Source organism: Lissotriton helveticus, chromosome 7, assembly GCF_964261635.1.
Source record: "Lissotriton helveticus chromosome 7, aLisHel1.1, whole genome shotgun sequence".
NCBI lineage: Eukaryota > Metazoa > Chordata > Amphibia > Caudata > Salamandridae > Lissotriton > Lissotriton helveticus.
The window spans coordinates 589,409,152-589,430,912 of NC_136068.1; the positions used below are offsets into that span (position 1 = coordinate 589,409,152).

A 21,761-nucleotide genomic window follows, 5' to 3' on the forward strand; every position below is an offset into this window, starting at 1 on the left:
CTGTGCAGCATGGCTAAATTAAAAAACAAAAAGCCTATTGCATACTTTTGTAGATGCACACCTACAAAATGACACAGGCACTTTTTCATATTTGCCCTTAAAGCTCACAGCGCAGAGAGGGGTTAGAGATGTACTCTAAGGAGACAGATGGAAAACACATGCACTCTTCTAGAGTGCTTAAATCAAAGAGAATTAAGTAGCGCTTGAAAAAGCGAGCAGTGTAAGGACACAGTAAGGCATACATGCTCCACGGGAGGGACAAATACAAGAAGAGAGAGGAAAGCCCTCACTCACTAACGAATATGAAACAAACAGATAAAAGTGACAATGAGGCCAACCAATGGTAAGCAATGGGCAGGCTCTAATTCCATTGTAAGCCAACAACACATCTTGCAACAGATAACACATGCGTTGTCTAATAGGCAAGACCTAAAGATCAGGGTTGAGAGGCCTGAGCGCATTAAAATGATTAAATGAATGTTGACAAAAAATAAGGAGTCTTTTTGACTTCTAGTTCCTATCTCCATTTAGCGTGAAGAGGTTATGCTATCGAGTACAAGGTTTTGCTTTCCAGACATCTCACCGGCAATTAGGAATGCCCTCAGATAGGAATAGACCACAACAAGTTAAGGAAATGACTCCGAATATATCTTTTCACCTTTACTGTTTTTAGGGGTAGACCATATTTCAGTCAAATCACATGCTACAAAAACCTGTTACAGATACATTAATAGGAATCCAAAGTAAGGTTGTCATTTGACAGTGGACTCAGAGTGAAAAGCTCCAAGTTCATTTGAAGGGTGGAGGTGAAAGAAGGTAAGCAGCCCACATGGCAGGTCCGCACACCTGTCAGCTGTAGCCAAGCCAGTGGAGACAACATGCTCTCAGAACTCGATGAAATGCACATACACCATCTCAGAACCAAACAACATCAGTGGCAGAACCACCTGTAATGCTGTTACATGCACTACATCGCAATGACAAAGCCACCGGCACAACAAACACCCCTCATCTTTGCATACATGCACGGGTTAGTGGTAAGCTGCAAGACAGTGTCCTCTATCCTGTATGGTAATAACCCAAATTCCTCAGCAATCAGTGAGTGGGCCAAGGCGTGCATTGAAACCTCTACTCATGAAACCCAACACACATTAGACCAACAGTGACCTTCACTATTAGACAGCACAACGAAATTAGTGATACAGGCACACAAGCACGGGTTGAGATATAAAGTAATGGATTCTTATGTTCCCCCACCCCTAGAGAGCAGCCATCATGTAGGCTAACTCATTCCCTTGGCTACTAACAATCAAACACCGCTGGGGGTTCCTTGAAACGGAATATTGTGCTTCACAACCATGTATTATAAGAAAACTTAACACTATACATTAACAAAAATTATTTTCTAATGCTACAAAGAGAAAGCAGAAAGGAAGGAAGCACGGTCAAGAGAAGCCATGGAGGGGAAAAAACTGTTTCTCACCAAAGCAAGCCGCCAACCTCTTCTGACTGGAAAGCAGCTGAGAACGTCCGTACAGCTCAAACGTGATTCTTTCGAAACAAACTGGCCTGGCCCTATCCTGGGTAAATCTGTTAGAAGCTAGAACCCTGTTCCACCAGAAGAGCACACACAAAGTGGCATGGCAACTTCGCTGTATCCTTTGCTATACTTAAGCAACTTTTCAGGTGACAATGCAAACACTGGATGAAGAACAGGCTGAAAGCAAGTAAAGCCTGAAAAACAAGATTCATGGACTGTCTATTCACACCTTTCACAATGAGAAGTACATTGACGTGACCTTTAAAATACACAAAAGAACGTCAACTAGTTCAAAACCTCACTATGTGTATATCAGCTGACTAGACCGCAGACCTGCAACAATTTCAGTCCTCAAAAACACTGGCTTCCCATCCCCAGAAAGATGGAGTTTGGGGTCTTGCGTAGGACTGTCAGGCATCCGCTTCTAAGCATGTATGTTTTTTGCAAACCTGGACAGAAAGAGAAGCAGTGTAGGCAAAAACTAATACGTACAATGTTTTTTCTGATCAGAAAAAGGGTGGGAAGTTGGATTTGAGGGGGAAGTGTGTTCCAAAACCACAGAGGAACACCTATGTTCTATCGCCACTAATCTTAAAGGTGGCACCTTACAAAGTTTAGGCTCAGCTAAGTGTGGAACCTACTCATGACTGGTGTTATTATGTGCTGAATACAAATAGACACATTGCCAGTCCACCTTTATAACGATGGCACAGTAGATTACAAATTAACTTGCCTTATTAGACAACCAATGCAGTAATATTAGCAGAGGTCCGATGGTCAGGTGACTGCCTAGTTGATGCACTCTATGCCACCAAAATGCGAGGATGTGGCAAAACTGGTATGAGGAAAAGCCAGCATACGTGGCATTTGCATGATCCTGTTTGAAAAGGAGCAGTGATCCGATAATGGATTAATTGAGTTCTTGTGGCATGATAAGCACCAGTTGTAGCATGGTTAGAAAAAGCTGATGCGCAGATGAGAAAACTGAACTCTACCCAACGGATGTGTGAAATCATCCACAGCACATCAGCTCGTAAGGCCTAAGACTGTTTATCTTGCTGTCCATTATGTACTAACGTGTTTTTTTTTTTTGGGGGGGGGGGGTTTATACAATCCACATTTCTTTAACAACCCTTTGGTTGTGAAGGGTCACTAAGGTAATTGCATAACGTACAATTCCTGTTCTTAGGAAAAACAGGATTTGGAGGTGCATACTGCAAGCATACACAATAAATGTGGAATTATACTAAATACAGCTATTCACAAATAATAAAATACAAGTAAATATAGATACAATGAGCAAACATGAAATATGAATAAATAAAACTGAAATTGTAACAAACAACGCCCTAATATGAACCCTGTCAATAATACCTCCTTGTCTCTTCTATCTGTCCCCAAGATTAATAACACCCTGCATTCCACAAGAAGTGGTTACAATATATATGCTTTGATAAATGTCACCTCTAACCAGGCACAAGGCTGCCTTTTCAGACTGTCACGGTACAGCATTTCAAAGAAATGCTCATAAATAAAGACTTATTAGCATCTTCATTTGGTCTCCATTTGTTTAAGCCAACAACCACAAATATGTATTTCCACCCATTAGCTTCTGGACTAAACGAAATAGGAGCAACTGGTTTAATTCACACCACAGTGGCAGCCTGGAGCCCTGGGTGGATAAGCAGGTTGCTCCCCTTGTGTATTTAACTCTCCTGCAGTAGCGAAGTCAAGGATTCAAGGCCTACTCTTGAACTCAATACAGTGTGTCACAGTAAATCACAGACACTAATCTGAGACACGAAAAATACAATGTGGCAATCTTGCTATGATATATATGACTCTCTGCTTCAGTGGTCTCAGGATTTAACACCAAATAAGGTCAGCAGGATGAAGACGCAGCTGTACAGTTTTAAAATTCGAAACCCCTAGCCTTCAAAAAAACACTCACCATCCAAATAATCTAGGTAAGGTCAACGGCACTGCTTTGAGGTTGCCAAGAGTCTCTGTGTCCAAATCAATAGAAATAGATTTCAGCAATCAGTATCCAGACAGGGCACACTGTTTTTTCAAGGCCAGTTAAGGTCTCCACTGGTCTCCAGCTTTTGCTGTGAGAAAAAGCAGCTGGTCAGTCGGTGCAAAAGAAGCACTTGGTAAACTACTGATTTCTCCCATAGGTAGCCATCTTTGAGGGCAAGTATCTCAAAAACTACTGGTCGCTGACTAAATCATCTAGTGTTGAAGGTAGGTCTTTGCCACTAAGTGCATCCCTGGGCCGCAAGGCTTCAACAATTAACAGTGGGATGTGGACTTCAGGATTAGGGACAAATCTCACCTCAAAATATAATCCCCACAAAGTAAAGGCTAGAGATGCTTCAACCCGTTCTGGGATGCCAAGTTTCAACTATGATCTGCCCCCTGCCTGGGAATTGAAGGCTCCTCTAGTTCTGTCTAGAGCCGGTAGGAGCAGCTGGGGCACAGAATGAGTATGGCCAGGTTTGTGGGGGTGGGGGTTGGAAAAGGGTGTTGGGTTGGTGAAGGATCAGGGTTACTGGTAATATCTCAGGTCACCGACTGTCATTAAGCAAACAGACCATACTTGTCTTTGATCTTGGTATTCTATTCATCTTTATACAGGGATCTTTTGCACCAGGGCAGTCTTGGTAACTTGAGAACCCCTATCATTATTTCAGTCACCTGGGCATAGTCAGACCCTACAAGTCCAATCTTCACAGGGCCGTCCTGCTCCTTCTTCTGGAGGGCGGTGCACAAAGTACCTTAGGGATTGCTTCTTGTACTTAACCCAAGGAAGAGTAACTACCTGCATAGGTTCATTAACTAGCACTGTTGCAGCCTAAAATGAAGTGAATGGTATTCTTGGTGCCCAATTGATGTACGAGATGCTGGCTCTAAGCCACTATTGACCCTCCTTTGGTAGCCAAAGCAAGAAGCCTGAGCCAACCAAAGGTCTACTGCTTTTCCAGATTCAAAGCCTTCGGCCAGTTCATGAGAAGGGTTTCTTCCTTCTTTGTGGCCAGTGTTTGACGGCTTCTGGGGTAGGGCGTTCAAGGTCAGAGCAGTTAGAACTGCTTAGTGTGTTTTATTGATCCAAGACAGGCAGAAATGAATAGAGAGCCCCCATTGCTGTGCAGCAGCCAGCAAACCTACCATGAGACTAGTTGGAGGGGGGAGGCAGAGAACGGTAGGCCATTGGTGGGTGAGAGGAATCCTTAGGGAAATATAAGACTCTGTGTGGGACTTGGGATTCCTAATTTTAAAAAAAAAATGGAATAGGTTACTTTTTCAACACATCGAGGAACTGTCAATATTGCTGAGTACAGCTTAAGTATATATGACTTGTAATCTTTCTTTTAATTATCATAAGGAAGAATCGGATCTTTTGAAAAAAGATAGAACAGCAGTAATCGCACTAGATGTTGCTTTCTATTTTAGTTGAATGCCATTTCATTTAATCTTAGTGGTAGTAGTGTTTTAGAGGACCATGGCAGACCTTTTTAAATAATAGAGTGGAGCCCATATTTCAGGCGAATATCCTGAATTATAGGGCATCATAGAGGAAACATAACCGCTTCAAAACATTCTGCACCTTCTGCTATGTGAAAGAGGAATAACTTTACGCAAGTGAAAATGAAAGGTTTTATTTCTTCCACAGATTACTTAGGGCGCAGTAAAACAAGAAGCTGAAAATCTCAATAAGGATTAAGTGGATATCATCTTTCTAAAAAAAGGTTGAGGATGTTGTAGCCAAAATACAATCTGATCTGTTTACAAAATGATTGCCCCATTGGAGTCAATAAAAGAAATTCTACTTCAAGGGAACAATATTTTTGTATTCCATATTTCGGAAACGATATTTCTTTCGGAGATCAACTGTTTATATTCAATGCGATGCCTCAGTGTCTTCACCACATTGAGAGTGGCTAGACATCCTCAGCTGTCATAAAACTGGTGGAGCCAGAAACATTGAAGAAGCCCTTACCTTCCGGAAGGCTGGCGTTGAAGTGTACTATCTCGACAAACAGCAGGGTAGAATTCGTACATGTTCATAGTTACCCTGCAACAAAACCCCTCTAGGGCTTCGGTGAAGGGAAGGGGAACAGTACACAAGAGAGGCTCTACATTTGAATTAAGTGCGACTATAAGGTCAGCTCACCCTCGTCTCCTAAGAGGCATTAGGAGGCCTGTTCAGGGATTTATACCCAATGACCAGAGAGTAGAACATCTGTATGTATGCAGGGGTATGTGCACGCCAATTCAATAAAACTACAAATTATAAATTACAACTGGATTCATAGAAAATTGATAGGGATCTAAGATATTGCATTGCTCTTTAAAATTATTATGTTATTCGATGATCGATGTAGAGTGTTGTTTAGTGTGTAATTAGGCTGTAGTTTTTTATGCTTATGGTTTCATTAGGAGCTCAAACTCAATACATTATTAACTTTTGGAAATCTTTGACCATGAGGCTTAAGAAATACAACTTTTAGACCCTTTTGAAACCGGATGTGAAAAGAGCATCGTCCCCCACGATGTTTGGAGGAGGCGCGGTTCTGTTTGTCTGTAGAGAGAACTTCAATCACTTAAATTCCTCTATTAGGGAAAAATATTTATGCCCCACTGTTCTCCTTCCAGTGCCACTAGACATGCCCATATGGACTAGGCTTGATGTTCTAGGTTATACATGTTCATGATTACTTTGTACACTACACAATCAAACGTATCCTTACACAACTCGTGTGACAAGCAAGCAGAGGAGAGGGTAGGTTCTGATTTGAATTAGCCAACATGATTGTTGCCTGCCCCCTCATAATAACGTGCTGTCCAATAAGTCTTTCTCTTACAGGTGCATGGCCATTAACGAGTAATAGGAAGCCCAGGAAGAAAGGGCTAATAGGCGTAAAATGTTCCAGGATATAAGAAGCCAGACCATCCTAAGCAGAGAAGAAAACAATACAACTGGAATAATAGTAGCAACAACAAAAAAACACCTGCAAAGCCAATGATTTGTAAGTGATACAATTTCCTCAAGCTTAAAGAAAGAAACAAAGGGTGCAACCTTGGTAGCAGCCAGGCAAGCGTCCCTCACACACACAACACGTACACAGAGATAGCAGAAGCGCAACCTACCTTTCTCATAGAGTACCACATGCACAGCTGCCATGCACGTCGCATATAATACAGGTAGCAGCAATACAACATGAGTTCGATCACAGATCTATGATCCTACTTTAACATGCATTAGGTTATGGAAGGAGAGGGTAATTGTTTAGATTCCTTGATCCTACAGCAGATTACAGAAGATTGCCCTGCATGAGAGCAAAGGATATTATTCGGATTACGTTTGCCTACCCTGAAATATATAAATGGTATTACTCTATAAACCTGTTTTTGACTGAAGCTTACCCAGCACTGAGTTACGGTTGAGTATATGGACTACTCCCATAAAACATTGTCATTTGTTAGTTTATAAAACAGGGTTACTCTGCTTACTCCACTTTGCATTACATTGAAGTTGGTTTACTTGCCTATATTTCACTGCAAATGAATTGTTCCACTGTCTTTACCCTTTTACTGAATCCTGTGAGATTACTGTGACTGCTTCATGTGCATTTGATTACGGAAAGGGAGAGTGCTTTGGCTACTTTTTATGCACTAGACTGCAACAAAGAGGTACTCGCATTACTTGAGCCTAAATTACAAGTTTCTTGTTTTCCTTGCCTTGGATTACAGAAGAAAATTAATGATTGCTGCACCCAGGATTAGACGGCATTTAACTGACGACTTAAATATGTATTCGATTAACAAGATTACTCTTTTCCCCTGTTCAAAAGCCTTACACTATTGCCTTACTTGTTTTAAGATTACAAACTGCTTTTACAACTTTATAAAAAATAACTTGTTTTTTCATATAGCACCTTATGCAACATTTTGCTATTTCTATGCACTACAAGAAGCTAGTGTTACAGTTACCCAATGTAATGGTACTCAATTTACTGGCTGTGGAAGGATGGAAGGCTGAATCACCTTGATGGGACTCAGCCTTGTGATCGGTTGATCACACTGAGGTCAGTGGCAAGAATATAACCCAAAGTGTGTTATAATGAATGGGTTAACTCAGACTAGTTCACACTACATTTTATCTGAGGATTTTAACGTGAATTCGTTGGTGGAATATTACTCTGGCTAGTTTACCATCTATTGCTTTACAGAACGAGATTAGTCATATTAGCCTACTATGAATTTACTTGCAACAATGGAATTACCTTCGTTCTTTACCCTTTAATTAATCCTATAATAATATAGTTCTACTGCTTTACCCTGCACTATATTCAAGAGTGGAATTGTTTTGCTTCATACAATGGGATTACTTTTATTGCATCACTCTATAGCTGTTGCAATGGTGTACTCCAGTTACTTTACATTATTATTACATTGCAAAAGGAGATCTCTCTGGTTTCTACATAAGAATAAAGGCTTACTTGATTACTTACCCCACACTGGATTAAATTATTACACATCTGCATTCGATTACAGACGGCGACTGCCCGCCTTACATTACAGACCCCACTAATGTTCCGCAAAGAGGTATCAGTGGAAGCTTCAAGCTGCTAGACGTCTTCTTCTCCGGCTGTCAGATTCCTTCTGAAAGTGGTGTGTTTTGGATACTGAGGCAGTAGCCTCATTACTTCACATTCATTTTGAATTTTTTAGTCGCAGTATTGGTTTTCTTATTGATCTTTGACACTTCGTCACAGGTGAAGTTGGTTTACACGGTCAGTAATGTGATGGGCCGCGGATAAACGGGTTTGCAGAAATGTCAGCAAGTTTCTTGATCAGTAGGTTTTCCTTTTGATCATATACTTTGTAGAATTTTTCGTTGAGTTTGCGGAGATGGTCATCCAACATCTCAAAGTCTAGATCTCTGTGGAGGTCTGCTGGCCCTGCGAAGCAAGGAGCACCTGCTGAGATCCGTAAGGCCTTGCTCTGCACTTTCTACAGGTCTTTCCGATACTTCGGATGGTGGGCACTCCATATTGGTGAAGCGTATGTCATTGTTGGTCGAATACAAGCTTCAGGCACACACAAAAACAGCCCTCTGTCTGTGAAATCCCACACAAACACAGCGCGTGTGTAGCACAGTTTAAGTGCAAGCATCCTCATCCAAAAGTCCCTCACCCAACACAAGCACAGCCAGTATTAGTGTAGTTTTCATTCACATGAAGCACATGTTCATTCACGGGGAAAAACTGAGAAAGTTTAACACACACACACGTACCTACCTCTCCCCCTCTAATAAAGAATGGCCAGAAAATCTACAAAAACTTTTCAGATGAGCAGTCAGAAATAAAAACCGGAAACAGGCTATCACGTGCTCCGTTTTAAATCAAAGTCACTTTTGCAACAGTTCTTTTTCTAAACTTCCGGTGTAGTGCATAAGTGCGAGTAACGTTTGTGTCCCAGTGTAAGTGGATTTTGAAATACCAGTATTAATAATTCAAAGGCAAGAATGTCCAACAAAAGAACATTTATTTTTAAGCCTAACTAACACCTGTCTGTATATTTCCCAAGAGTTTTACAAGGGTGATTATAATGCAGACTGATGGCAAATAATATACGTGTTATTATAATAATTTCAAATATTTCTACAAACAATGAATAGCTGGAGTTTTCTGTTAAATGTGCAAGAACGCTGCAGTTTATTGGTAAGTGAACGGCCACTGTTGCACCTTTGCGAAAAACCACAATATAAGGACAGACACTAAAATGACAGTAGTAAACCAGGTGGTCACGGTTATCAGGCCGCATACAGCAGAATCCGTTTGGCGTGCTGGTGCTTATTCTCTATGCAGCACAGTGCATTCTTTCAATGGAGCAGCAAAAAGTAAAGCGTGCCATCCCTGCTTACTCTGGTACTTACTCGTGCGACCCAAGTACAATGGTTTAACCAGAAATTTAAATCACCACCAGATCTAATGGACGGAAATAACCACCAGATTTGATGTGTTCTCTTATCCAACTGTCGAATTAGTTCACTGTACACAAAATTAAATTATCTTTCTTTGAATACTTCACTAGCTAGTGTTGTGTCTTCACGCTCATTGTACAGTTCTATTGGGAACTGAACAATCTGGAAAGAGGCCTTACTTTCGTTTCTGCTTGTGAGTGGAATAGAAGACTTGACCTGGTCCCTAGCAGATATCAAGTCACAGTTCCCTATACTGGACATAGCTTCGAAGTCTATTATTGCTTCGTTTGTAAAAGAATAACTGATGGGGCCAAAAGGTTTGTTCAGAAGCCGGCGGCATCGAAGGTCTGGGTGCCAAATCTGAGGATGTGGCGTAACGGCCTGATCTGCCGACTTTAGCGCTGGGGAACCAGGTTCGAGCCTCGGTGTCGGATCAACATCCTCTGATTCTGGGCCCTTAATGTCCCTGTGCCTACCAAAAATAAATGTGTCCTTGTGTAACTTTACTGGTGCTCCTGTAAAGCGCTCCAATACCTTTCGGTCGAGTTCGCACTATACAAATCTGAAAAAAGAAGAAGAAAAAAAAGAAGCCTGTGTAGTCTAGTTTTCACCTCGTGCCTCTTTAATCAGGCATCTGCCGCTCCCTGCCTCTTTATTTCACTCTAACACCTTCTCGTCATCCCTGCTTTCTCTCTGTCACATCTTTCTTTCCCTCGTTTGTGTTTCTTTCTCTCTTGCTCTCGATCGGAGGTTGTTAAGAAAAAAAAATAAGTGCTAACACCGGCTCAAGTTAAGCACCGATTGCTTCTAAATTTTAGACACAGCAAATTAGGCATGCTAGTGGCACACACCGCGTACACGTGCCGAGCAGACCTTGAAGCAGGGACTACATGCTGCACTGCACACACACAACTTACGTTCTGTCTCCCCGCACCACCGAGACCAAATGTTCATTGCTACTGGCGGCACCAAGCCTGCTGGGCAGGAACAACAGTATGAATCAGTAATAGGTAACTGTCACAGTTTTGCAAGGCCAAATGTTCTCATTTCAAACCGATCATGAAAGGCAAAACGAGGTCCTTAACTCTGCCAAGTACAAAGAAGGTACTCCAATTGCTGTGTACCCAGTGCAAGAAAACTCGAAGTCATTCAGGTCTATCCACCCCTCAGTAATGCGATTGGCCTTAGTTTAATAAGAGGGATAGCAGTTCGCTCTAGCAATCAAACCTGTACAATCTGTGGAATGGCTCAGATGCTGCTACATGTAGTTAATTATACTAAGGCCAAGCACATTACTGAGGTGTGGATAGCCAGGAATGACTAGCTACTCTAGCTGCCCACTGCATCAGTCTTTCTCCCATCACTGGTCCCGCTCGTCTCAGTGATCTTGGGAGCAATGACCTTAGAGAGGAAAGTCAGAACTCAAGATACAGAGATGTTGCAGGTGTATCTTCAAATATGGTTTCTATGATTCCAAAACAGTCTAGATTCCCTGTAAAAGAAGCCTGTTTATGTTCCTGGCATCTTTTTTTAATCCTATGTATTGATGACTATCTTCAGTTACATATTTATTGCCTTCTCTAACTCCAATGATGCATGTTCCGGCAACTCCTTAAATACTCTATATTTTTCTGACAGCCACCTACTTATGTATGCTCCTAAAAGGTGCCTCAAAGTCCTCCTTCCCCATGCGCCTCAGTTAAGTACGTTCTAGGGTGTACTCTTCTCCCCATTACACGCCAATACCCCAAATGACAGGATGTCACTGTTTTGAAATTGTGTTTCCCACCTTCACGTCATTCACAGACTCAGATTTTAAAGTGTTTCTTTTATGCACAAAACTCCTTTTCTGACAATGCATAAAGTATGAAATATGAGAACAGGATGAAATTGATAAATTCACCCCAAAGAATTGGGAACTTTAGGAAAAATTACTAAAACATGATCATCCTCCACTGTGATGTCAGTATTAGGCCCAGGTGAAATTTAAATAACGCTGACATAATTTGGCCAATTTAAATAATGCTGGCATAATCTGGCATAATTTGTGTAAAATAAATTATGTGAAATTCCTGAAATTTCACCAGGTGGCATACTTACGCCCCCAATTGTGGCAGAGTTATAGCACAGGCGCAACCATAATGTGAGCAGTTGCTGTTTTCACCTATTGTGTTTTTTCACACTATTTTCTTGAAGCGCAAAATGGACTCTTGTGTGAAAAATCGATGCAAGGACACATTGTTTGCGCTATATGATAACATTATCGGGAAGGTGATCAGTGATTTAGCATCAGAGGAAAGCTGTCAGCAAAGGACTTCCTTTTATGAAATTTCACAAAGGCATGAGGTAAGAAGTAAATATATGTTGCTTATATAGTCACCTGACAATGGAGAGGCTGTTTTTTCTTCCTAAAAACAATGGTTGCTAAGCAGCTCACATCCATGACACAAGTACATGTAAAGAAATAATCTTCTGTCCGCTTGACAGAGAGTAGGGCGAATCATCTAACAGAGAGTGCAAGCAACAGGCCGTTGTCTGGAAGTAGCTCCCTTCAATGAGGAGGGGAAAGATATAAAGTGGACAATGTCAATATGGACACTACAATCATCACGTTTTTACTCAGTTTTATATGCATGGATATTCATTCGTTAACTTACATATTTCTATTGATTGCATTCAACATTCTTCTAGCTACGTTTCTTCTACATAGTTTTCTGCCTGTGGTTTATATTGGTTAGTATTTATTTTTCATTTGGTGTATCATTTAACTTCTGAATTCATTAAAAGATTTAGAGCTATCCACTCACTGCTGCTCCACCGTGTCCTGGTCAATCTTTGGCATCTCCAATGAGGGCCTTGCTTTAGCTCCTGGAAGCCGGGAGAAAACATGTTTTTGTGCCTCTGCTCATCTCAAGGTAATTTGGAAAAGCTGTAGTAGTATGCTCCTAATGTTACATTAACTATGCCATCTTGCTAAGCTACTATAAGCCTGTTTCTAGGGACTGCAAATTGACCTTTCTTCCCCTTTCTTCCTGTATACTGCTTTTCCTCCCTTGTGTAGGTCCTTTCCCTTCTTTGCTGCTGGTTCCTCCCATCTGTCCCTAACCGTAGGCTCCATTGGATCCCCACTCCATGCTGCTCCTCCCAACACCGTTCATTCATTCTCCGCTTCAGTTTGGGCCTTTCATTAGCTACTGGTGGCACTAAGAGAACTTGTCTTTGCAACTTTGCTGACCTCTAGACCATTTGAAAAAGTAGGAGTGGATTGCTTCTCATGCAGTTGTCCTAACAAAAAATAGAAGGAAGGTAAGTCTCTGTTCACCACCTTGTCTCTTTCTTACCCAGAATATAATAATGGCATACTAATAATGAAAGTGGAAGCTGTCTGGGAGGAGATTCTAGAAAGAATCACTTATTAGACCATTTGAAAAAGTGGGAGTGGATTGCTTCTCATGCAGTTGTCCAAACAAAAAATAGAAGGAAGGTAAGTCTCGGTTCACCACCTTGTCTCTTTCTTACCCGGAATATAATAATGGCATACTAATAATGAAAGTGGAAGATGTCTGGGAGGAGATTCTAGAAAGAATCACTTACACCTTCATCACACTGTTAGGCGCTGCGCCCCAAGAAGAGATCAAAAGTACCTCTCTGGTCACTCATGCATGGCACCAAATCTCTTTCCAAATAGGATCACAACAAATACAACACTCTGCCAACCACACACTTCCGCACGGTGCAGCATGCTACTCATTCAAAAACATACTTTGATGACCCACATAGGACTATGAGCCCTGTATAAATGCTACAATACATTTCAATCAAATGCTGCTGTTCTTGGCTACTCAAGTGCCTCATTTACTAAATAAATAGCAACAGAACATAATCCTCACACAATACCAATCCCCTGCTCCTTAAGCTCTATATCATGTAGTACATTCCCTGCACCCAGATCTAACTCTCAACCCGACTACCTGCAGCACATCCCATTGTTTTACTCTCTCCTACATGTTTGCACTTAAAACTACACCACAAGCAAACATGCTACCATGTCAGCCTGCCATGCTTTTGTTCTCCAGCACTGAGCCTGCTTCCCAGATTCCATCTGTCTGCCTCTCCTTAGACCGATTCTAACACAAAACTGCTTCAGCATGGTGGTTTCGTTATGTGTTTTTATAAAGTAAAGTAAATGTCCACGGCTCACTAAACCCCTTAGCAATTTTCCTTACAAGCAGATTTATCTGCATCTTTTGGTTTGTCCACGAAAGTTCGTCTGTGTAACTATTCGTGGACTGGTAGTTGAAGTGGGTGGGATTGGAGGGGCACGACGTGCAATACTTTTTTTAATTTAAGGAAAATAGCTCCCCTACTTTCTGTAAAAAGATAACCATCCTGGGAAGAGTTGAAATGCTTCCTCTGCAGTGTATTGCAGGAAGACTCCTGTGATGAAACCGAAGGCGAGCAGACAGCTAAACAAGCCTTCTTACCAGGGGTCCTGCTTACCTGAAAGAAATGTAAATGTGCACAACGAGTCAATCTGCAAATGTAATGAGAACTCGGAAGATGGCTATTGGCTTTAAATAATGGAATCACTTGACACTTCCTGATGAAAAATTTATTCTTTTTGAGTGGTATTGGAAAAGAGTTAACAGCTGAGCTTTGAAGTGAGTGCTTTTTAAAGGGGCATAACACAGGCTGCAGGGGCCTGTGTTAGTCCCTAATTTTTAGATGAGGGTCTGCTTGTGTGGAGTTCGGGGGGGGGGTGCGTTCACATGCCCACATACAAAGCCATATTTGATAATAGTGGAATTCGGGGACACGCATCTTCAAACCTCGGCTTTACTACAACCACACACCCCTCCAACTACACGTAAAGATCCGCCCATATAATGACTGGACTGCGGGTACTCCGACGCTAGTGTCAGTTCAACGCCAGACAAACACTAGATAGCATGATGTAATCTAGCGCTTTCACCAACAGGACACCATTTTAGTCTTGGCGCGCTATAGTAGGTCAATATCATGCTGTGTGGTGAAGTTAGGGTACTTGCCTGCTGACCTGGGCAGCGGCACACAGCAGTGTACATGTGGAATTCAGAGGGAGGCGTGCAGTGCCGCGTGGCAACCAGTAAATGCACTTATGCATCGATCTGCCACTATCCAGTGCGTTTCCATTACTAAATAATCTACTGGTCTATTCTAACCTGCCATTGTCCGGTGTGATTCACCACTAAACAATATGTAACAGACAAATACAATATCATTGGATCACTTTGACTCAGGTGAGCGAGTGCACCTTGTCCGTAAAGGATGCCCAGATTACGAAAGTGCCACGGGACCGTGCACAATGTAATAAGCGCTATAGAAACAAGAATTTACAATGCAACGGTCTCGCCTTTGCAAAAGTTTGAGCTATTGGCATTGTAAATGACAAACTTTTTATTTATGTGTTGGTTTTGAAAACAGATAAATAAATGGCATTGTCATTTACAATGCCAATAACTTTAGCTCTCGCAAATGCGAGACCTATTGCATTGGCACACACACACACACACACACACACAAACAGAGCCACACACACAGAGCCACACACACAGAGCCACACACACAGAGCCACACACACAGAGCCACACACACAGAGCCACACACACAGAGCCACACACACAGAGCCACACACACAGAGCCACACACACAGAGCCACACACTCAGACCCACACACACAGACCCACACACACAGAGCCACACACACAGAGCCACACACAGAGCCACACACACAGAGCCACACACACAGAGCCACACACACAGAGCCACACACACACACACAGAGCCACACACACACACACACAGAGCCACACACACACACAGAGCCACACACACACACACAGAGCCACACACACACAGAGCCACACACACACAGAGCCACACACACACAGAGCCACACACACACAGAGCCACACACACAGAGCCACACACACAGAGCCACACACACACACACAGAGCCACACACACACACACAGAGCCACACACACACATACACAACTGCCTCACCCACCAAGCTTGGGAGACCGGTTCCGTGGCTCTGCCCCAGCTCTCGGCCACACAGCGGCGGGGGCAGGCTCCCGGGACTCCCAGCAGAAAAGAGGTTAGAGGGCTCGTGGGGGGCGGGGGGAGCAGCGCACCAGGGGTGGTGGAGGAGGGCACCGGGAGTGGTTGAGGGCACCAGGGAGATGAATGATCCAATAGTGAAAGGCCACGCTGGCGGCTGCAGCACCACGAACCCAGGACCATGCGGGAAACCTACATAGCAGAGTCAGTTGGGGCTAACGCTTAGTCCAAGGCCCAATCCAAGCGTGCGACAACCACCAGCAGGCTTCAGCAATGCACGGGCCCTCCCGCTGGTCGTGGCTCGCAGACCGCGGCCCCGCACTTAGGCCCACACCCGCCTCCATAGCTGCAGGCCCAAGCAAGGCCGCGCTCCCACTCACCGCAACCAGCTCCGGCACCACTATCCTCCCGCAGCAGTGAGTAATGCATTGCTCTGCACCCTGCCGATAACACCAGGCCTCCACACTGAGTCCCAGCTCAGTCGGGGTCTCCGCAGCCATTCAGGGACCGCTGGGCGCCCACGAGGCATGTCGCTCAGCAGCACAGCTCCAAAAGTGCAATCTCCATCCGCAGGGCACTGGTCACCGTCCGTCTCCAACTTGCAGCAGGGCAGCGTTGCGGACCGGTTCACCACCGAGAGATGGCAGCCGCCATCTTGCGCCCTCGCAGTCCGAGCACTCCACAGTGGATTTATGCTTGTTGCTGCGGCGTTTGCAGTCTGCAATGCCACCACTCAGCTCAGGGATGTTTCACCTTACAAACCAGCAGGTTTTAGTGCACTGATGCCGCGATTTCAAGTGGATATTTGGCGGATCGAGGATCAGCCCGGCAGAGCTGCACTGAGGCGCAGGTCACGGTATGTGGGGCCTGGAATAGCAAAGGGTCTGCACACGGGCCGATCTCGTTGCAGGCCCCGCAGTCACTTTTCACTTGTGGGCCAAGCAATGCAGGCAATACTTTGCTGGGGACAAACACCGATGGCGCGGCGCGCCAGGAAATCCTAACATCTAAGCCCAGTCCTTTTCAGACTGAGGGGCGTGTTTTTCTTTCTCCCTTCTTCTCCATTGGCTAGAATGTAAACAACGGGCGTGTTTTTGACTTGTTGTTTACCATTCCAGCCAATGGAGAAGAGGGTAGAACAAACTTAAAAAACACACCCCCAATCCGAAAAAGGACGGGGCTTAGATGGAGAGAATGACGACACTGAGATCTCTTCTCTAATGGCTGGCCGTCGTTTAGGAGGCCAGCCAATGGAGAAGAGGGGCGGGGTTTACCCTCGCTACTCAGAGTCATTAAATCTCGCCAGCGAGACTGCACATGTGCGCAGCCTACGCTAGCCGAGACCTAAAAACACATGACATACGTGGGTGGCACGGCCCCACAGGGTAGGCACCCTGGCATCATATCCAAGGGATGGCACGGAGCACCTGTGCTGCTGCTGCAGAGCGTGTCCGGTCTCTGCAGACATATGGCGCTGAGAGGTCGAGAAGCTCTATAGAGAAGCACGTGACATAACAGGAGTGACAATGCCAGCAGGCAGGCACCCTGGCATCCTATACGAGGGATAGCACGGGGCACCTCTGCTTCTGTTCGAGAGCATGTCTGGTCTCTGCTAAAAAAGTACAGCTGAGAGGCAGAGAAGCGCTATAGAAAAAGCCCATGACACAACGTGGGTGGCACGGCCCCGCAGGAGAAGGCACCCTGGCGACCTATTGGAGGGGTGGCACTGGGCATCTCTGCTGCTTCCCGATAGCGTGTCCGGTCTCTGCGGACATATAGCGCTGAGAAGCACTATAGAAAAGCACATGACATAACATGGGTGGCAATGCCCCGCAGGGCAGGCAGCATGGCATCCTATCCGAGGGATGGCACGGCGCACCTCTGCTGCTGCCCAAGAACGTGTCTGAGGTCTGTGGAGAAGCCGCTTCTCGAGACAGACCGACGGAAGAAACCTGTGGCCGTTCAGCTGCTGCCGGCACGGCAGGCGTCCGTTGCCTCCTCTTACAGTCAAACCTGGCTGCGGGTGTTACAGGCTTACCCTAGGAAATGACGGCTCTACACACTGCCTTAATATCCATGCACTGTAAAATCGCCCCGTCTACACTAAACCTTAAAACCAACAAGCGCTTCCGGAATTCTGCAAAGTGCTGTTTGTTTCTCAATGAAGAAAAGATGCAGTAGGTGGGTGGGGGAGGGAGAAACATCCACAGACATGTGGGTTTAATTGAAAGAAAGGAAATGCCAGAGGAAGACAAAATGTGTGTGTTGTTTTTTTCCCTTTACAGAAGCAGCCTTCTTTTAAAGCTGAACGCAGGAGAGTTGCATTCCCAATGTCATTTTGATACCTAGATAGCTAAATGTGGTGCTCTCCCAACGTAATGGGTCGCGGTCTAGGTCATGATGAGTGAATGGAATATTGGGTAACAGTGGGAACATGCATGATTTGGTCTAGTTAACTCAAACAATAGACGCTGCAGCAAAGCCCGCAAGCAATTGTGGTATATCAGCAGCAGGAGCACCGCAATCTTCTAAATAAAGGAGGAGGTTATCAGCATATAGTAATACTGATTGAACTCCATCCGGCAGTCAGATTCTCCAAGACAAGCTCGACGCTCAGAGTTTGGTCACCTGTGCCTCCATCACAAGGGCAAACAAGCATTGAAAATGCAATAGGTCTCGCCTTTGATTAAGTTAAAGCCATTTGCTTTGCTAATGGTATTGTATAGCAAAGCAAATGGGTTTAACTTAATGAAAGGCGAGACCTATTGCATTTTTAATGCTTGTTTTTTTAACCAACTTGGTTTCATTGCGCCTCTGTAGTAGGATGGCCAGATCTGAAGAAGCAACAAAAACCGGGACATTTTGTAAAATTAAAGTAGGACTACAATTTTACATCCCAGGAGCGACATAGAATGACAGCTCTCCTCAACATAAAAACACAGAAGAGGCACTAAGGTAATAAATAAAATTTAATTTCTAAAGCCAGCATCATACCTGTTAATTAAAATGCTTACTTATAAGAGCTGCTAACTAGCACTGCTTAGAACACCCCAAAAAAGTGCCTATTACTGTTTTCAGTCGATACCCTCTAAATACAGGGACATGAGCCAAATTTACCGCAATCTGCCGGGACAGCGGGCGAGAACTGGGACTGTCCGGGCAAATCCAAGACGCCTAGGCACCCTACCCTGTAGCTTCGCCTTAAACAATAATCATGGGCTCAGGTTTCCCATCACACTATGTGATTTTGGTTAATGTGTCACTTTCGACCGTGCTACTCTGCCCCCTATATACGGTAAAGCAATTCCGTTATGCAGTGTGCGTTTATAGTAAATTGATAACACTACCTCCTAAATCTCCTGGCCACGGTATCCTTCCACTCCTTTGCTGCCCGCCTCCCCAGCGCCCCCAGTGCCAGCCCTCACCTTCCATCCCTCGCCATGTCTGCCACCACTCACCTTGCGGGCTCCTGGTAGTGCAGAGCTGCCTTCCTCCGGGACGGGTACATCCTCCTCTCCCTCTTGTGGGGGTAAAATCACAGGGGTCGAAGAGGCCGGGGAGTCATCGTCCCCCCTCCCCCTTAAAAACGATCACCTTAAAAGATCCATCATCCTGTCTGGGTTCTCATCAGCACCAGCGCCGTGGAACACTGCACCCCTCCTCTTGTGTCCGTCTGTCTGTACCTGCCCTCGCTCTCCGGGCCTTGTGGCCCCACCGCCCTGGTCCCTCCTGGTCCCTGGAGTGGACCCCTTGCTGCTCAGTGTGTAGCCTCTCGGCCCCTCAGAGGCTGCGCTCACTCTGCTCCGGTGCCACCTCGACTGCTTCCGGGGGAAACAGAGGCCGCGCAGGAAGGTTCCCACCGGGGGGCGGAGAGGCTGGCTGTACGTGGCGAGGCCGGGGGCAGGGGAAAGACGAGGGCTGTACGGGGGCCTGTGGGGGACAAGGTTAGCATAGAAGCGATTTTTCGCCGGGCGAGAGGACGAGGCTGCCGCGGGGAGGAGGAGAGCCCGAGAGGAAGGATCTTCGACAGAGAGGGGGGGCGGGAGGACGCCCAGCAGAGAGGAAAACTTCGAGGGCTCGGTCTTGTAGAGTGTTTTTAAAGGAGAAACAAGAGTGTTTTATGTATTGATTTATTTTATTTGTTTTTATATATAGCGCGGACGTTACCCGAAGGTGTCAGAGCGCTTCACATTAGGAACCGTAGTGAAACATGAGGAAAAATTACAAGTGAGCATGTTACAAAAGCAAACGTTATGTTGCATAAGGCAATAGTGACAATTGTGCATGTATCAAGAGAAAACAAAGTACAAGAGGTAGCAAACGATACTTTACAAGAGGAAAACAAGTGACGTGTGTATGTTACAAAAGCGTACAAATAGAGGTATAATACTGCGCTAAATGGCAGATACTCAAAACACAAGAACAAACGTTACGTTACATGAGGCAATTGTGGCAAATGTCCATGTATCTAAAGCAAACAAAATACAAGAGGTAGCAAACAGTACATTACAAGAGGGAAAGTGACGTGTGCATGTTACAAAGGAGTGCACAATACAAGTAGAAGTATAATACTACAATAAATGGCAGACTCAAACCACAAGAACACATTGGGAAGGCACTTCTATAGTCTTGTAGAACAGAGTTTCCTATAACGGAAGGACTTCCTTCAGATAATAGAGATGTTGTGAATTAAATTTGTCAGTGTCTTTGAAGGAGGAGAGCTTTGAGGTCAGTTTTGAAGGCCTGGGAAGAGGTGGTGGTCTGGAGCTGAGGCGGAAGTGAGTTCCAGATTCTCACTGCGTTGCCTGAAAAGGGCCGGTGAGTGTCTGAAGAGGGTGAGACGTGCAGAGCGGCGAGAGGGCCGGTTCGTTTACGGGTGGAGGAGCCGCCTTGCAGCGGTTCGGTAAGGGAGGGTCAGACGGAGTGAAAACTGCCGTGGCACGAGCCTGCGTATAACCTGGTGGGTGAACGGTGGCATTGGCCTGGTGCTGTGTTTGTGCATCTCTGGGCTAGAGTCGTGTTTGGAGAACAAATGCTTGCTAAGAGAAGCTTCCTAGAGAACTACGTCCTTCAAACCTCTCTCTTCGTGGTTGTTAGACTCAAACACAGAGGCCCCTCTCGTGCTGCCTAAAGTGCTTACTGGGAGGGTCAGGAGAGGTCAGCCGCAAGCCAGCAGACATTGGGGTAGATACCTTGGCAAATCGACCAGGAGTTCTAACCTATTCAGCCTTTCTACCTTGCAGGTGGTCTCTTGTACCAATGGGAAGGCCTGAGACTGACACTCTAGGAAGAAGAATGCTAGTCTGTGCTTTGACACCTCTATGATACTAATACCAAGGCTGTCAGCTACCAGACCTTCTAGTGAGACTACTAGCCAGATCTCTAAGAAAGCCTAATCAGAATGCACTCAATCTCTGTTCGCTTTATGAGTCTTTTCTGTGGTAACGTTTTGTGGAATACTACACATTTCCATTATCCTACCACCTCCCTTTACTTTCTCTCTAGGACCCTCTTTTCCATCTCTCCAGCTTCACCGAGGCATGCTTGCGGTTCTTCAAAGCATTATATAAATAAGCAACAGAAAATAAAATGGGTTGCGATGGCTGGGGAAATTGGCGCACTCTACCAAATGCATGTAAACAGAATTTCAAAGTCTAATAAGATCAATGTCCAAGTGTTCTACATACTCGCTGCTGTTACTCTCAGCGGAGCCGTTACTTAAGGAAGTTTACACACCAATGTGACTGAATACATCAATATATTATCAAAATCAACTCTTTATACAGTAATAAAACGACTTGAGCTTCTATTGGAAACCATTGATATACTTCATCCAAACGAAAGAGGTTCTGTTAAAGAGACAGAATATTTGCCCTGAGGAAGTCTGCTATGACAAGAACAGCTTGAGACGAAACACGTCTTGGCAAGGGGCTTGTATATTTGCAACGAACTAAAAGAACCATTGAAACCACAACTTCAATTTACTCTGTGCCTGGAGAACATTGTTGTTGATTGTGGAATAAACAATCAACAGGACAAAGGGGGATAAACAGGCAGAGTGGCTCAGTTTGTTAAACTGTAGTAGCTGACATTAGAAGCGCTCTCCGTCTAACCATTACATGACAACTT

General features: G+C 44.6%; 1 protein-coding gene across 2 annotated transcripts in view; it reads right to left on the reverse strand.

The window, feature by feature from the left end:
- B4GALT7 (beta-1,4-galactosyltransferase 7) overlaps positions 1-19,677 on the reverse strand; it is a 73,108-nt gene extending 53,431 nt beyond the window's left edge. The window contains exons 1-2 of one of the 2 annotated variants that reach the window (XM_078652741.1): positions 19,091-19,677; positions 11,911-12,079 (exon numbers count right to left, since the gene is read on the reverse strand). Coding sequence is in view for 1 of the 2 variants with exons in the window: in XM_078652740.1 (XP_078508866.1) it covers positions 19,091-19,140 (50 nt within the window). In the remaining variant the exon portion in view is untranslated. The remainder of the gene's footprint in view (positions 1-11,910; positions 12,080-19,090) is intronic. The other variant, XM_078652740.1, reaches the window with a different exon arrangement.
- Positions 19,678-21,761: the final 2,084 nt, after the last annotated feature.